The 18,665-nt window shown below is 37.9% G+C and overlaps 2 protein-coding genes and 1 pseudogene across 3 annotated transcripts in view; 1 reads left to right on the top strand and 2 right to left on the bottom strand.

The window, feature by feature from the left end:
- Positions 1–18,665, top strand: part of XPOT (exportin for tRNA) — a 166,770-nt gene that overhangs the window by 52,762 nt on the left and 95,343 nt on the right. For both annotated transcript variants that reach the window (XM_061416588.1, XM_061416587.1), the window contains one exon: positions 3,061–3,142. The gene's annotated coding sequence lies outside the window, so the exon portion shown is untranslated. The remainder of the gene's footprint in view (positions 1–3,060; positions 3,143–18,665) is intronic.
- C5H12orf56 (chromosome 5 C12orf56 homolog) overlaps positions 1–18,665 on the bottom strand; it is an 80,228-nt gene that overhangs the window by 21,039 nt on the left and 40,524 nt on the right. The window contains exons 4-6 of the mRNA XM_061416599.1: positions 15,394–15,796; positions 11,663–11,736; positions 2,918–3,062 (exon numbers count right to left, since the gene is read on the bottom strand). Coding sequence (XP_061272583.1) covers positions 2,918–3,062; positions 11,663–11,736; positions 15,394–15,796 — 622 coding nt within the window. The remainder of the gene's footprint in view (positions 1–2,917; positions 3,063–11,662; positions 11,737–15,393; positions 15,797–18,665) is intronic.
- On the bottom strand, positions 3,235–3,673 carry LOC133248611 (small ribosomal subunit protein uS8-like; annotated as a pseudogene).

The raw sequence follows: 18,665 nt of genomic DNA, 5'->3' as shown, positions 1-18,665 counted from the left end.
TATTGAGTATAGTTTCAGTTCTGTAAGATGAAAAGAGGCCTGGAGATGGATGGTAGTGATGGTTACACAACATGGATACATAACATTGATCTACACACTTAAAAATGGTTAAGATGGTAAATTTTATATGTTTAAAAACTGAAGGAAAAAAACTTCATGAATAAAAAATGAAGGGTTGGGAAAAAACATATCTAGACAACTCTTTTGGGACTTCTTTGGCAGTCCAGTGGTTAAGACTTCAAGCTCCCACTGCAGGGGACACGGGTTTGATCCCTGGTTGGGGAACTAAGATCCTGTATGCCACATGGTTCGGCCAAAAAAAAAAAAAAATAGAGAACTCTTTCATTCATTCATTGAACATATAACTATTTAATCCAGCCATGTGGCAAGTACTATGCGAAGTAATGCAAATAACATCTTAAGCAAAACAGACTAACTGGACACGATATCTGTATTCCTGAAGCTTTCAGTTTAGTTAGTCTATGAAAAAGTGTTTTCAAAATTTTTAAGTTTTATTGTAATAGAAGAATAAAAATTACCTAACAGAGGAAAATTATACCCCAATAAAGTTGATTTTTAAAAGGGAAAATGATACACAGTTGATCCTTCAACAACAAGGGGTAGAGGTTTGGGGGGAGTTAAAAGTGCTCATCCTCTTCACCATCAAAAATCTGAGTATAACTTACAGTCAACCCTCCATATCTGTGACTCCATACCCATGGCTTCAACCAAATGTGATCATGTAGTACTGTAGTATTTACTATTGAAAAAATTAACATATAAATGGACCAAGCAGTTCAAACTAATGTTCAAGGGTCAACTATATATATTACTATAATTATATAATATTACGTTGTTTATTATATTATTATAATAGTATTATTATAAGAATATGGCTATAATTATTCAAATTATTGAATACAATTATATAATTATAATTATTCAATTATTCAAATTATACTAATTTTATTATAATTTACAAATATATATATAATTTCCCATCCTCTTACCCAAGAACCAAAAATTAGAGCTGGCTCTAAGCTAATAATGTGGTGTATTCCTAACAGGGTCTGTCTAGCACAAGCATTTTAGATGATACAGCACTACATCATCCCTACCTGCCTCAATGCTGGGAACACTTGACAGACTATCCTCTATAGCTACTGTGCCCTCTGGTTAGGGTGATCAGCCATCCCAATTTGCTTGCAATTGGTCTAGCTTTTGCACTACAAGCCCCAAGTGCGATGAACTTCCTCAGTCCCAGACACACTGGAACAGTTTGTTACCTTACTCTGGGTAAACCAGGATGGTTGGTCGTCAGACATGTGAAGCACTCAGAATCTAAGAAATAGCCAAGACTGTCTTGTATGGTGGGGGAAGCTGTGCACCTCCCAATTGTGCAATAAAATGGCAGCAACTATGTATGAGGCCAGTAGCCTCATTAGCACAGTACCAGGACTCACCTGGGCTTCTCAATGCCTTTACCTAAAAGCGAATGACACTAAGTCAGTCTTCCAGAGTAAGTCTGTAACTTGCCGAGTGGGAGAGCTAGATTGCTTTGACTTCTCAGAAGTCACCTTTTTAAAAAATTATTTTATTTATTTATGTCTGTCTGTCTGCTGCTGCTAAGTCGCTTCAGTCGTGTCCAACTCTGTGCGACCCCATAGACGACAGCCCACCAGGCTCCCCTGTCCCTGGGATTCTCCAGGCAAGAACACTGGAGTGGGTTGCCATCTCCTTCTCCAATGTGTGAAAGTGAAAAGTCAAAGTGAAGTCGCTCAGTCATGTCCGACTCTTAGCGACCCCACGGACTGCGGCCCACCAGTCTGTCTGTCTGTTTATATATTTGTTTATTTATCTGGGTCTTCGTTGCTGTGCAGTCTTTTCTCTAGTTGTGGCAAGCAAGGGCTACTCTCTAGTGATACTCAGGCTTCTCATTGCTTCTCTTGTTGTGTAGCACAGGCTCTAGGGTGTGTGGGCTCAGTAGTTGTGGCCTGCAGGCCTAGTTGCTTCACAGCCTGTGGAATCTTCCTGGATCAGGGATCAAATCCATGTCTCCTGCACTGGCAGGTGGATTTTTTACCACTGAACTGCCAGGGAAGCCCAGGAGTCATCTTTAACAAGGTGAATGTACTTAGTGCCACTGAACTGTACAGTTAAATATGGTTAAGATAGTTTTGTATTGGGAGAAGACAATGGCACCCCACTCCAATACTGTTGCCTGGAAAATCCCATGGACGAAGGAGCCTGGTAGGCTGCAGTCCATGCGGTCGCTAAGAGTCAGACACGACTGAGCGACTTCACTTTCAATTTCCACTTTCATGCATTGGAGAAGGAAATGGCAACCCACTCCAGTGTTCTTGCCTGGAGAATCCCATGGATGGAGAAGCCTGGTGGGCTGCAGTCCACGGGGTCGCACAGAGTCGGACACGACTGAAGCTGACTTAGCAGCAGCAGCAGCAGTTTTGTATTATATGACTTTTACCACAATAAAAAATTTTTTAAATATATCAATCCTACACTTAAAAGTGTATTTAATTCTATTTTTGTTTTAGGGGAACATGCACATAAAACTTCTTGATATCTGCTTTATCTCACTGTCTTATACTTCTTGCATGCCAGGAGCTTCCCCCGACCCTCTCTCTTTTTTTCATTCTGTCAACCCAGCCCATGTGAGCTACCATCTTTTTGCTACTTCTCTCCTCTCTTCCATCTCCCTGGCTCCAGCACACACATATGCACTGATTACATCACAGCATTTCAAGCATCAAGACGATTGCATTAAATTTAATCAACATTTTTTTACAGCATCAGAATACAAGATATTTATTTCTATTTTACTTTATGCTTGAATATGCTGCATTTGATAAACAGGTAAAACAAGTTTTAAAGATTAAAAATAAGACAAAACACCTACTTTCCAGAAAAGTCTTTTCAGAATGAAGTTTTTCTGGGCTGTTACTTTAAGTTCTGTAATTAAACAAAGTATCTTCCTCAACGTGTTGTCTTTAAGAAAAAATTCAGATTTAAGCTGACCAAAGTGCTTAATTTTCTCCTCAGATCTACAGAAAGAAAAGAAAATTTGCCATGGGAAAAAAATGATAAGAAACAGCAGTTGAGAAATATCAACAATTATTGACAGGTATGTAAAACTTTGTTACTAATGGAATTTTTTTCTTTAGTTCCCTGAGGCATTTTATTTGCATGTATGTATTACATCCCTAAAAAAAGAATTCAAGGACTTTTCCCTGCTGTGTGTTTTCATCTTGCTTATTCATGGTCCGTGATGCCAGCTGAGGTTGTTGGTACAGTGAGATCAAACTGATGTGACAGGAGCAGGTTATTCTGCCCTTTTTCCACATCTTTGAGTTGCATATCAAATCTGAAGCTGATCACTCCACACTTATTTAGCCTGTCTGTGAGGTTCCCAACAATCTCCCCAGCCCTGTGATCATCGATTATTTCAAATTCGCCAATGTAACCATGCTTCATCATGGAAGATGACTTTGGAGCACAGCCTAATAAGAACTTGACGTTTGCCTCTCTTTGAGGCATTGTTGATACTCTTGAAAGCATTAGCCAGGACATTCATGGTGCCACCATCATGGCAGCATGGGAAGATGGCAGAAAGAGGACTAATGGAATATTAATATAATTTTGTACTTCTAACTTAATTACTTATCAGTAATGAAAACTGCTCCTTGTAGCTCTCCAGGCTCCTCTGTTCATGTAATTTTCCAGGTGAGAATACTGGAGTGGGTCACCATTTCATCCTCCAGGAGATCTTGACCCAGGGAACGAACTCTCATCTCCTGCATCTCCTGCACTGCAGGCAGATTCTTTACTGCTGAACCACTGGGGAAGCCTCTAAATTGAACTGTTTATTACTCTCCAAACACATTTCTTACCATGCCCCTTTACTCGAGCTGTACCTATCCCGAATCTTCTGTCCCTCTTTCTTAGTCTCTCTCAGAGTTTGTTTGTATACCATTTACCATAATCCATGAATCATATGTAATATTATTTGCATACTATTTTTCCTTTAAATCAACTCATTTTTTCTTAGAGAAATTTCTTTATGAAGAAAACTTTTTATTACTACTTCACAAGGGAAAAACCAGTACTGTTTGCTATAATTAGCAGGTAACTGTAAAAACAGCTTGAAACCAACCAAGTAGATGCTCCCTATTTTGAGCCTGAAGTCTGCTCTCCCTTTGACAAAAGGGCAGATGAGTGTGTTAGAGAGCTGCCTCTACTGGCACCAAGTCAAGAGATTCTCCCTGATGAGATCAGACGAGTTGGAAAAGAGAATCACTTTTTTACCGTGGAATTCAAAGTCATTTCATGCCATGTCAGAAAACCACATGAAGTCACCCCACATCATTGCCCCACGTCCATTCCACACTTCAGGAAAAGCTGGCTTCGCTGAAATGAGTTAACACCTTCTCCTTAGGGCTTTCCCTAATTCTACCAACCATGGAGACCCTCTCCCATAGCCTTTTTTCCATACTTCACTCCATTGCAGTTCTTTGTGTACTTGTCCTGGCCCCTCAGCTGATTTGCAACAACTTGAAAAACCATTAACAGGTTGGATGTTGTTTCCATCTCCCACTGTGCTCAGCAGTAACAACTGCACTTACCTGAGCACTGACTCTGTGGCAGGCTTTGGCCTGGGTACTCCTCATGGACTAGCTCACTCAGTGTCACTAGGTGGCTGAGCTGGGAATTACTATCGCATTTACAGGACATTAAGTTAAGTAGCCTGTCCAAGCTTACACAACCAGTGATTCAGAAAAGCAGGGTGTAAAGTAACAGTAAGAGAGCTGTTTCATGTTCTGTGTAGATCAATGGAAATGTCTTAGAATTTCTGACTCAAGGTAAAAATATTTTTACCACTTATTCTAGAAATCTTGTTATCAGCCATTTATTCTAATACTACTACATAGAATCTTGGTTCTTGCCCACTACCTCCCACTTTATTTAAAAAAATAAATCTAAGATGCTCTCTTCTATCCAATCAATGAACCTCTCTTATTAACATAAAAATTAAGACTTCCTGAAAAATAGTCTCTTTTCTAGTGAAGACACCAGAGTAGAAATGAACACGAAGAGATCAATCTTAGCCATCAAAAAGGCCACAGATAACAAATGTTGGCAAGGATGTGGGAAAAAAAGGAATCCTTGTACACTGTTAGGGCTTCCCTGATAGCTCAGTTGGTAAAGAATCCACCTGCAGTGCAGGAGACCCCAGTTCGATTCCTGGGTTGGGAAGATCCCCTGAAGAAGAGACAGGCCACCCTCTCCAGTTATTCTTGGGTTTCCCTTGTGGCTCAGCTGGTAAAGAATCTGCCTGCAATGAGGGAGACCTGGGTTCTATCCCTGTGTTGGGAAGATCCCCTGGAGAAGGGATAAGGCTACCCACTCCAGTATTCTGGCCTGGAGAATTCCCTGGACTGAATAGTCCATGGGGTCACAAAGAGTTGGACATGACTGAGCAACTTTCACTTTCACTTTTTTCACTTGTACACTGTTGGCAGGAATGTAAATTGGTGCAGCCACTATGGAAAACAGGATAGAGGTTACTCGAAAAACTAAAAATAGAACTACCATGTCACTCAAGTACCCATTCCTGGATACTTAACTGAAAAAAAATTAAAACACTAATGTGAAGATACATGTACCCTCAATGATCATAGCACCATTATTTACAATGGCTAATGGATGTAAGTAACCTCTGCAGATGAATGGATAAAGAAGATATGGTATGTATGTTTGTGTGTGTGTGTGTGTGTGTATAGTTTTAGTTGCCAAATCATATCCAACTCTTGTGACTCTATGGACTATAGCCTGCCAGGCTCCTCTGTCCCATGGGATTTCCCAGGCAAGAATACTGGAGTGGGTTGCAATTTCCTTCTCCAGGGCATCTTCCCGACCCAGGGATCAAACCTGTATCTCCTGCATTGGCAGGCGGATTCTTTATCACTGAGTCACCAGGGAAGCCATATATGTGTGTATGTGTGTACACACACACACACACACACAGGAATACTACTCAGCCATAAAAAAGAATGAAATCCTGCCATTTGTAGAACATGGATAGACTTGGAGGGTATTATGCTAATTGAAATAAGTCAGACAGAAAAAGGCAGATACTGTATGATATCACTTATATGTGGAATCTAAGAAAGAAAACAAACTAATGAATATAACAAAAAAGAAATAGACTCACAGTTACAGAGAACAAACTAGTAGTCAGCAGTGAGGAGAGAGAAGGCACGAGGGGCGAGATAGAGGTAGGGCATTAAGAGTATAAACTACTGTGTATAAAATAAATAAGCTGCAAGGATATATCATACGGCACAGGGAATATAGCCAATATTTTATAACAATTTTAAATGGACTATAATCATTAAAAATTATGAATCACAATGTTGTATACCTAAAACATATAATATTATAAATCAACTATACCTGAATTTAAAAAAGAAAAGAATTCAGTAATAACAGTCATAGAGGCAGATGAACATGATTTTGAGTATGGGGGCACGGTCAGATAGACTGACCGGTATCCTAGATCTGCCCCTGCTCCTCTGAGTGAGTACCAAGGGCAAGTTTCCTAGTGTCTCTATACCTCAGTTTTCCCATCTGTAAGATGGGGATGATGATAGTACCTATCCCACTGGGCTGTTTTGATACTTTAGTTACTTTGATATTTAGTTACATGTGCTTAGCATACAGTAAATATTTAATAAATATTATCTAAATAGGAATAAGCTTTGAGATCTTGCTTCCCTATATATACCCATTTCAAATTATTGCCATATTTGATATGGCAATAAATATTTCATATTTTAAAAATAACCATAAAATCCCTTTGCTGAGAACTCAAAAAAAACAGCAGAAATGTAGTTTTCACAAACAAATGAGCTTAGAAAAGCAAAAGCCCAGAAAAAATACAGTATCAGCACAATCATTTTGAAATTGAGTTTCCAGTTTTTCCCACTGGGCGTCAGCAATTTGCTAAGATTCATATAGAAATGAACTGTTTTTAATCTTTTGGCACCTATGATAATAGATTATAATATCAAACTATTTTTTTCAAAAAGGCAAAAACAAATTTCAAAAGAAAAAGCACACTAATCTCTTCATACTGAAAATCAATTCATATGTAAAGTGAGGTCTTATCTTACCTCATAAATTCAAATTAGATTCAGTAGTCTATATTTCTACAGAGAAGTTATGGATAATCACAGTTTCTCTGAAAATTCAGAGAATATTTGCTTTTACATAGATGACAAACTTTGACTAATTTAAATAAGAAAAAGTCTAGTGCCAGAAGACTCCATTATTCAGTTTAGGAATAAGAGGAAATTTTATACTAAAGTCAACAGATATTCTGTATTTCATGAGCCAGAAAACAAAACCTCACCCAAACAACGTGGCAGGAGAATTCTTGATTTAATGATAAGTTCTATTTTTCCTGTATTTTTTTCATTTTTACAAACATTTAACATCAGTTATACCTTACATTCGGAGACGGCAATGGCACCCCACTCCCGTACTCTTGTCTGGAAAATCCCATGGACGGAGGAGCCTGGTAGGCTGCAGTCCATAGGGTCGCGAAGAGTTGGACACGACTGAGTGACTTCCCTTTCACTTTTCACTTTCATGCATTGGAGAAGGAAATGGCAACCCACTCCAGTGTTCTTGCCTGGAGAATCCCAGGGACAGGGGAGCCTGGTGGGCTGCCGTCTATGGGGTCGCACAGAGTCGGACGCAACTGAAGCGACTTAGCAGCAGCAGCAGCAGCATACCTTACATTTGTATCATACTTTATAGCTGGAATGGATTTTCATACATTATCTCAGAAGCCCAGTGTATATATTCACAATAATCAGATTACAGAACTCACAACTGTGACAGAATCCTAACTTGAAAACCCAAAGAATATTTACTTTTTTTTAAACTGAAGGTGCCTTGTAGGTACAGACCATTTCCTGTGTCTTGTACATATATTTGCATCCTTCGTGGTACATTAAATTACTATACTTTAAATATATTTATTGCCTTTAGTAATTAACTTTGCAAGAAATATGCTTTTCCTGAGTCCAGATAGAGGCAGACCTCTCCTTGCCTCCAGGGATAAATTTCAAGCCACACAAAGTGAGAGCCTGTTTTATTATACAATTAACTTTAGAATCACTTTATACAATATAGCACCAAAATTAAAACGGATACTTTTTTAGAGTAAACATATGAAAACATGTAGAAATTCTAAGCTATCTAGATAATCATCTTTTTAAAAAAGAAATCCCAAACATTATGTTATTTAACCCCTATACCTCAGAACATATCTCAAAATAAAAGGAACATTTCCTTGCAAACTCATCATTATCACACAAACAAACTTATCAGTAATTCTATGGTATTGTCTAATACCCAGTCTGTATTCAAATGTTCTCTCTTGCCTTAAAATATATTTTTAAGACTTGCTAAATATATTGCTTGCTATATATTTGGCTTGCTAAAATCAAGATCTAAATAAGATAATGGTTATATTTGCTTGCTGTGTTTCTTAGGTCTTTTAAAAACTTTAACTATGGAAATTTTCATACACAAAAATGGAGAAAATCACATAAGAAACCCCACATACACATCACTGAGCTTCAGTAATTTTCAACATTTTGCCAGTCTCGTTTTATCTATTGCCTTACACACACACAGACACACACATACCTTTAAAAATTCTGAGATAAAATATACATAACATAAAATCTGCCATTTTAACCATTTTCAGGTATATTAATACAATTCAGCAGCAGTAAGTGTGATCATAATATTGTGCAACATCACTACTACCCATTTCCAGAACATTTTCATCATCCCAAACAGAAACTCTGAATCCATCAATCAGTAAGTCTCCATTGCTCTCTCTCCCTAGCTCCTGGTAACCCATATTCTGGTTTCTGTTTCTATGAATTTGCCTATTTTAGGTATCTCATATAAGTGGAATCATAAAATATTTGTCCTTTTATGACTGACTTATTTCACATAGCATTATGTCTTCAAGGCTCATCTATATTGTCACATGTATCAGAATTTCATTCCTTCTTAAGGCTGACACACCCACACTTTAAGTCAGATTCCAATTTAATTGTGGAGAAGCAATTTCTTGGCTGGGCAATCCCATGGACAGAGGAGCCTGGCGGGCTATAGTCCATGAGGTTGCAAAGTAGTCAGATACAACTGAGGGACTAAACCACAACAAAGCAGTTTAATTGTCTGAGCAAAGATGTGCCATAGGTGGTGCTCTTTGTTTCATGTTATGTCAAATATTGAGGCACAAAATTTTTAAGTGCCTCATTAGAGCATCCCAGTTAAGTGATGCTAAAACTGATCAATGGTTTAGTTATTTACATGATCCCTCGATTTTGAAGTTCCACTTCACCTTTCTATCTAATAGTTCCATCCATTGAGATCATTGCATGAATCTTTTATTTCATTTGCGGTTGGAAAAATGGTAATTTTCTATTTCTCTCAAACCTTCCACATTTATTAACTGGAATTCTGTAAAATTAAATTTGTTCTCATCAACTTGAGCTACTTGGTTACCCTGAACTAACTACAGTTTATGCAGGAAAGGCAGGATAAATGCTTAATTCTTTGCATTTGTTTGCTTATTTGCAGAGAAATGAATTAATGCCCTATTTACTTCTAATGAAATTTAATGTATTTTTTATTTCTTAACAGAAGAAGGGTAGGAGAGAGGACTTTCCATGATACATCATTATACACTTTGGAATTTTTATATATTCATTATGTTTTAACCATCTCATTCATTATTTTTTCTGGTCTCATGTTGTCCTATCTTTGGCTAAATAAGGAGCCCCTTAATGGGTGCTCCTGTGCCCTTTAGTTTGGGCCCTGTTGCTCTTTGCATTCTGCCTCAAGCTGTTTCAAATTCATTTGTGTATTTCCTGTCACAGGCCTAGAATTAGTCATTCTTCCAAGGAACTTTGGGTCCTTTTAATGGGGAATGAATTGTAACTTTTAAAATTAAACTTTCCCTTAGTTTATTTGCATCACCCCCAGTATATGTCACTTATCGTAAATCTCTCAAAACTCACTTATGACTTAATATCAAAGTTATTGGAATCATCAATTCACAGAGTGTTTTCTTTGTGCAAAGCACTGTTTTAAGTAAGAAAAATACAAAAATTAATAAGACATCCTTCTTGCCTTCCAGGGTGGCAGTGATGATTTAGTTACTAAGTTGTGTCCAACTCTTGTGACCCCATGGACTGTAGCCCTCCAGGCTCCTCTGTCCATGTGATTTCCCAGGCAAGAATACTGGAGTGATTGTCATTTTCTTCTCTAAGGGATCTTCCTGACCCAGGGATCAAACCCACGACTCCTGCATTGCAGGTGGATTCTTTACCCCTGAGCCACAAAGGAAGTCCATTGCCTTCCAAAAGCTCAAAATCTATTGGCAGTAATAGTCACATCACAAGTAACTGCTTCAATGTAAGGCTGACTGTGATGAGAACATAGTAGTACTATGAAGTCTGGATAAAATCCAAGTTCCTTTGTCTTGCATATAAGGTCCAGCCTCTATCTTATTTCATTCATTCATTCATTCATTCATTCATTGTATAAAGCTTACTGGCAGTCTACTATGTGCTAGTGACCAAGGTACAGTCTCCCCTTAAGGATCATATTTCCTAATGGGGCAGCATGTAAACAAGCTATCCATAATACAGAGAAGACAGTGCTACAAGTTGTGTAACCACAGGATTTTATGGAGGGGCCCTCTTAACTTACTTTGAGAAATGATTTTTAGAAAAAGGGATAATGAGTTAAGACTTGAGCTGACATTTCTATGCAGAGGAAGAAGAGAAGTAGGTAAGTTCTAGAATGGAGACCATCATGTTAGGATCCAGATGAACAGGGAGCTTTTTGAGACCTACAAGTTCTCTTGGATCAGGAATTTAAGGTAGGAGTGTGGGAGACACAACAGTTGAGGGGAGAAAAATAAAGAGATATCAGGAAGATTTGTAAAAAGGTGTTGTAGAGTGTAGACAATTCTAAGGGCACTGGGGAGCTCTTCAAAGGCTTTAAGGGAGAAGTGACATGATCAGATTTGTGCTTCTGAAAGATTCCTCTGTCATGCTGAGGAAAGGTCTATCAAGGTGCAAGAGTGAAGGCAGAGACGAGCAAGGAAAATACTGGTGGGAGCCCAAAACAGAAATAATTGGACATGAGCATATGGCAGTGGAAAGAAGTGGGTGTTATCCAGATATATTCAATAGGTACAATAAATCATGTGGTGATGACTGGATGTAGAGGGTGGGCATCTGGGGATCCAAGACCCTGGCTTAGGCTGTCTGGAGATACTGACATCATGCCCTGTTTAGGAAACATAGACAGAAGGTCAAGTCACAGAAGGAAGAGGCTGAGCCCTGTTTTGAATATGCTGACGTTTTGGCTCCTGTGACACATACAAGAAGTGATGTCCCATAGATTATAGTATTTGCAAGTCAGGGCATGAAGTGATATAGATATAAATGTGATGGTCAGCAACTCACAGAGTTAGGAGAGGCAAAGAGAACAACACCCCCACCCCCAACCTCCTATGTAACTCTGACCTGTCATCACTTCTTACCTGTATGGCTTTTGACTTCCAGTAGCAGGACTGAGCTCACTAACATATAGGGGATCTTGTAAAAGAGTAGCTTTCTGAAAGAGGAAAAAAGTGGGAATAGTTAGAATTTTTGTTGAATGAAAATCAATTCTGCTTACTTTTAGTCAATATCATATATCTATTCTTTAATCCCTTCTACAGTACATGATTTGTAACTCATTCCAGTATTTGATAATACCACAGGGAATTTTTCCTTACATAGTTTTTTAAAAGTTTTAAACATAACACTTGCTCATTGTATCAACATCAAACAGTACAGAAATGTATAAATGATAAAAAGTTCCCTATCCCTCACCTCTTCTGTCTCAATTTTCAAAACACCTTGCTGTTGTTGGTTTGGTTTATATTCTTTCAGGCAGATAAAAACATATTAATTATAACATACATTTATAATATTTACACATTAGATGATATATATTTATAATATTTATTTAATACTAGCCACATCATATCACATGTTAATCCGGGGTCTTTTTTTCACTTAATACGTAGTGGACAGTTCTTCATATCTATATATATAGATTTACTTCAGTCTTTTTAATAATTACAGTATTACATTGCCAAGATATACAATAATATTTTTACCTGTTCCCCCTTTAATGGGGTTATTTTTTCCTTAAATTGTTAGTGTTGCCATTTCCCATTCATTCTGGGTCTTAAAACAAACTGGCATGTAATGTTCGGCAAGTTCTCTAAATAATTTTTTGTTTATTTTGAGGCTTAACAGACAGGTCAGAAGGGATTTCTGAAATGTTTCTGATTTACAGCTCCAAACAACTCCTGTCTTACTCCTTATAAACAGAGTATGGTGGTAGGTGGTGTGTAGGGGGGATTATGTGCTTTGTCTTACTAGTTTTGTCATCATTCTATGTTTTTTTCTTTTTTTAAAAAAGCTGCCCTTTTTTCCTCTCCAAAGTTATCCTTGCCTTAAATCTAGAATTTTAATTTGAGAATATTCCTTAGTTATTAAGCTTTCTAGCAGTTATCTTCACAACATAAGCGCAAAGAATTGCCATATTTTGTCTTTGTAGAATTTGAGATGCTAAACAACAGAGATCATAATTACTTTTGGTAAAATTTACAGATAAAATGGCTTACTCACAGAGACAACTCATTGGAAACCCTTAAAATCAGAATGAGTGCTAATTTCTAACTGGATGGTTTAGGTTAATTTTACCTGAAAGTATACAGAGAGTTAAGATGTCTTTTCCCAGGAGCATTTCCATACCTCAACAGGAAAGAAATGTCAGACGCAACAGATCAATTACCCAAGATAAGTCTGCCTGATTTAGGAGATTATTTTTTTTCCATTTCCTAAAATCTATGAAGATAGCCAAGACTAACCAAGGGTAACCACCCTAATGAGAGAATCCAACAATGTCACAAAAAAAGTTACACTTTTTTAAATGTTTATATTGAGTTAATACCGTTTTCACTAGAATAAATGCTAGCCTAATTGATTCATCATTTGTATATGAAATATTTGCTTACTTGTTTTCCTTCTTTCAAGGGATAGAACGTTGTTTAATAATAATGTCTGCCAACTCATAAGGATAACCCCCTCCATCCACATTATTTCAGTGCATAGAAAAAAAAATCAGTCTATCTGGGTTCAAATCCCAGTTCTGTGTTAGTTGTATAACCTTGAATATATTATTTAACTTCCCTATACCTCAGTTTCCTCATCTATGAGATGAGAATAACAGTCTTCCTTATAAGACTATTGTACAGATTAAATGAGTTAATATACAGAAAGCATCAGCACAGTTAATAACATTGATAATAACACTGCATGTTAGTTATTTGTTGTTGCTTTTATCATCAGAAGGGCTATGAGTTGGCCCATCTGACTTACCCCAAGCATGCCTCTACTGCAGAATTTTAAAGTAGTACTTAAAACTAGGAGTTAGTTAATTCTGGAAGCATAAACAGTTATTTTGAAATATTTAGGCAGATTTTTAAAAGTCAATTAAGTTTTGGGTTTTCTATTAGAATATATAAGGCCTTCTCTTAAGAGATCAAGATTTTCCCTCTATTTATGATTCACATACATTCTTAATTTGGAGAAAGCTGTTTAAAATTTTACAGATGAATTTTAAACATTTAGCATTTAATTTAAACATTAAATATTCTGAACTGTGTTATGAGAAAAAAACTAGAGTTGCCTTGCAGTCTTCCAAATTTGGGCCTCTTATAAAACCCCTCCTTCCTAGCTTCTTCTGAGTGATAAGAGTCTTTCATACCTCTTAACAATGGCACCCCACTCCAGTACTCTTGCCTGGAAAATCCCATGGACGGAGGAGCCTGGAAGGCTGCAGTCCATGGGGTTGCTAAGAGTCGGACACGACTGAGTGACTTCACTTTCACTTTTCACTTTCATACATTGGAGAAGGAAATGGCAACCCACTCCAGTGTTTTTGCCTGGAGAATCCCAAGGACGGGGGAGCCTGGTGGGCTGCCGTCTATGGGGTTGCACAGAGTCAGACACGACCGACACGACTTAGCAGCAGCAGCAGCAGCAACATTATTATGAAAGACTCTTTTCACTCAGAAGGGCTTCCTTTATGGCTCACCTGGTAAAGAATCCACCTACAATGCGGGAGACCTGGGTTCAATCCCTGGGTTGGGAAGATCTGATGGAGAAGGGATAGACTACCCACTCCAGTATTCTTGGGCTTCCCTTGTGGCTCAGCTGACAAAGAATCCATCCACAATGCAGACCTGAGTTAGTCCTGTATAGTCCATGGGGTTGAAAAGAGTCAGATACGACTGAGTGACTTCCATTTCAACATTATTATATTTGAAGATCAGTAATAAAAGTTATATATCACTGAAGGGAACTAAAAAGGGTCATATTATAAAACTGATCCTGGCGTTATAAAAAGATTACTAAATGAGAGTTCTTTGAGTAAGTTACTTAGAATTTTTTTTTGCTTCAGTCTCTTCATTTATAAAATAAAGGACATAAGCCAGGTGATCTCTGTAAAATTATCTGATCTTATGACAATGACTCCCACTAACCTACTTTCAGTACCACAGCTAAGAAATAATGAAACATATTGACAGTGTTGAGCTTTGTCCTCACTGAAAGCTGAATGGTTAAGAAATCACCCCTTGTGTGCGTGCTAAGTCACTTCAATTGTGTCCAACTCTTTGCAACGCTATGGACCATAGCTCACCAGGCTCCTCTGTCCATGAGATTCTCCAGGTGAGAATACTGGAGTGGGGTGCCATGCCTTCCTCCAGGGGATCTTCCCGACCCAGGGATCGAACCTGTGTGTCTTAAATCTCCTGCATTGGCAGGCAGGTTTTTTACCACTACCGCTACCTGGGAAGCCTGAGAAATCACCCCAGCTAACTGTAAAAAAAACCACACTGCTCACAAATATTCCAAAATACGACCTGTCTCCAACCTTCCTCACTGATTCCCATGAGACTTATGGCCAACTCCCCTATTTATTACCTGCCTCATGAAACCTCAGGCCCATCACCTTTTCTTTAAGACACTTTTCATTAATGAGCATTTTCCCTATTGCAGTAGCCTAATAAAATCATCACCTTAATTGTCCAGTGCATTGTGTCTTTCACTATCTTAAATCCCAAGGTTAAGTTTCCAAAATGGGTAGGAAGAGCAGGGAAGCCTATCCTAAAAAATAATACTCAAGCCGAGGTTAACTTAGGAGGGTACTTACTATAATATAATTGTTCCATGAACTTTTTAAGTGCAGAAATATTGATGACGTTGTGGAAATAACATACAAATGAAGTTCTGACTCCTTTCTCTCTAGGTTTGGGTTGCTCTGTAAAGGGGAAGCCAGGGTGGAATTTCCCAAGTAAAACTCATTTCCGTTCCCATTGCACTTGAAAGGGATTTCACTTAGAGAGTCTTTGTGATCTGAAAGTCCCTGGGGTTCTTTTGTGTCTGTTATACAAAATGGCCCACTAGCTTTGCTACTGGCTGATGTGAGCTGACAACTTCTGGAGGGGTTAGGTAAGGGTCCACGGGCTCTTTGGCCATGAAGGGACAGCTTCTTCAGGTCTGAAGGAGGGCCGAGAATTGAATCCTTGGATGCTGTGCTGCTCTCCTGGTGGTACCTGTCAGGTAGAATTTAGAGTTAAACATAATATTCAGAATTTAACAGAAAGGAACAAAGAGAACCCAGTGGCCCATTGCAGCAGTTCGAGTCTGAAAGTAAAAGTCTTCATATAAAGGGAATGCTTGTTAGGAGAAAGGAGTGATTTACTCTTACCTGCTGTTCACCACTGACCTAGAGGAGTTATGGTATAATTCTTCAGTATATATTCCTGCTTTCAGAAATAGAATTCTACCCTATGTCATTTAAAGAGGCTTTTTTTTTTTTTTTTTACATCTAAAGCATTATGCCTGTCCTTCACAGAACCCAATACTCCTAGTGAAAGGACTTTTCATTCAAGTTTTGAAACTTGATTGTTCTTTCATTGTGCATTTCTGATGGATACCATAAAGAAAAAACTATTCATATGGAGAGATGTGAAGAGAGATTTTCTTTGGTGTTTTCTTTGGTGTTTTCTTTGGTGTTTTCTTTGACTCATGTTTTGCTAATACTCTTCTGATTTTTCCAATATCATTGCAATAGCATCAGTAGTTTTTTTTCAGAATCAATCTTTGTCCCATCTTTTGTCTTCCCTGTTCTCTCCAGCTCACCATGACCCATTTCTTTTCTCTGCAGCCCAAGGAAGCAAGGGGCAGAGGCTAAGAAGTTGCAGAGTATGAGATCCAAGTTCTAATCCAGGCTCTGCCACTCAGTGGTTATGTGACTTTGATTGACCTAAGCCTTAATTTCCTAATTTTAAAATAGGAACCAAGAGAACCACGTTATTGGGTTTCTGTGAGGATTAAGTAAGAAAATAGATGCAATACTCAATAGATGCTAGCTATTAATCACTCAGTAGGTGCTAGCTATTAATATTACCCTATATTGTCTTGAATTGGTATTTTATCATTTTATATTAATTAATCTTGTCTCCCTTATGAGACTGGAACTCTATGGAAGTTGGAAACCACTTTGTTTTTATTTGTTCTTAATTTTAAACAGGTGTAGAATTCATTCGTCATCTGTACAATGCTATGAACTAGGCTGACTGTCAATTCTCAGCTCCCTCTTCCACTGACTTTACATATGTGTACATGTATGCACGCACATACACACGCACGAACATACAGGTGCTCAAAAGTGATAGCTTTTCTTTATTCTTGTAGATGATATTTTCTAAAATTTTCTCTATGGGAATTGAATTAAATAGCCAGTGCACAGATTATGTTAGATAATGTTATGAAATTAGGTTAAAATGTTCATTTTAGGCACAACATATGTTAAACTAAGATCATGGCATCCAGTCCCATCACTTCATGGCAAATAGATGGGGAAACAGTGAAAACAGTGACAGACTTTATTTTGGGGGGCTCCAAAATCACTGCAGATTGTGACTGCAGCCATGAAATTCAAAGACGCTTGCTCCTTGGAAGAAAAGCTATGACCAACCTAAGCAGCATATTAAAAAGCAGATACATCACTTTGCCAACAAAGGTCCATCTAGTCAAAGCTATGGTTTTTCCAGTAGTCACGTATGGATGTGAGAGTTGGACTATAAAGAAAGCTGAGCACTGAAGAATTGATGCTTTTGAACTGAGGTGTTGGAGAAGACTCTTGAGAGTCCCTTGGACTGCAAGGAGATCCAACCAGTCCATCCTGAAGGAAATCAGTCCTGAATATTCATTGGAAGGACTGATGCTGAAACTCCAATACTTTGGCCACCTGATGCAAAGAACTGACTCATTTGAAAAGACCCTGATGCTGGGAAGGATTGAAGGCAGGAGGAGAAGGGGACAACAGAGGGTGAGACGGTTGGATGGCATCACCGACTCAATGGACATGAGTTTGAGTAAGCTCCGGGTGTTGGTGGTGGACAGGGAGGCCTGGCCTGCTGCAGTCCATGGGGTTGCAAAGTGCTGGACACGACTGAGCGACTGAACTGAACTGATCTTAAAGGTCAGCAAAATGATTTCAGGTAATTACAGAAAGGTCCACTTGAAGTGACTGTAATTTACTCAGTTGTATGAAAAATGTATTATTTTAGAGAGTTAAAAAGAGTTTCTAACAAGGATTACCTTTTTGACAGCATAAATTAAAATGCCACAGACATTATAGCTTCACCAATTAAGCAAGCCAACCATAAAGCTAAACTGTATTTTTCATTTAAAATTCAGTAATACCCACTCTTAGTAGTCTGATTAAAGAGTAGTTCATTACTAAGCAAGAGTTCTAGAACCTTGAATTTCCACACTTGTCGACTTCATATTTATAGTACTAGGTTGCTAAAAGTCAAATGTTTTTCTAATGAGCTGATTATGTATCTCTAGGGAGAGCCCAGCCATAAAGGAGTAAGCAATGAGAGAACTGGAAAAGATAACTCCAAGATCAAAATTATGCACAAATGACTTTTCTCCTTTTCCCCTCCACATCAAACACAGCCACATTCACTCCTTGAGGCTGAAACCATCAAGTTAAAGCCACAGGCCAAAAAGCAACAGGCAACATTAAACAGCTTCAGAAAAATCCATTAGATGCAAAGTCGACTAAAAATACAAAGTACATATATGCTAGTGTATTGATTCTATCAAGAAATGAGGAAAAATGTTAAGTAGAATTTATTTAACTTCTTTCTCATCTTTTTCAAAAGTTTTAAAATCAGATACAAAAAAATAATTATTTGATTTTTAAATTCTTAAGAAGGAAGAGAAAGAAGTTAAATACAAAAATGGGGAATTTAGTTTTCATGGAGAGCAAAGCACCTATTCAAGGAAGTAGTCAGATTAATGTATAAAATAGAAAAAACAAGCAGAACAATAAAAACAATGATTCTTCCATAAAAAAATTATATAAGCCTAGATCTTAAGATGTAGAATTTCAGCTCTCCTGAATTA

The sequence above is a fragment of the Bos javanicus genome, chromosome 5 (assembly GCF_032452875.1).
Source record: "Bos javanicus breed banteng chromosome 5, ARS-OSU_banteng_1.0, whole genome shotgun sequence".
NCBI lineage: Eukaryota > Metazoa > Chordata > Mammalia > Artiodactyla > Bovidae > Bos > Bos javanicus.
This window is presented reverse-complemented; position numbering and strand designations above follow the sequence as displayed.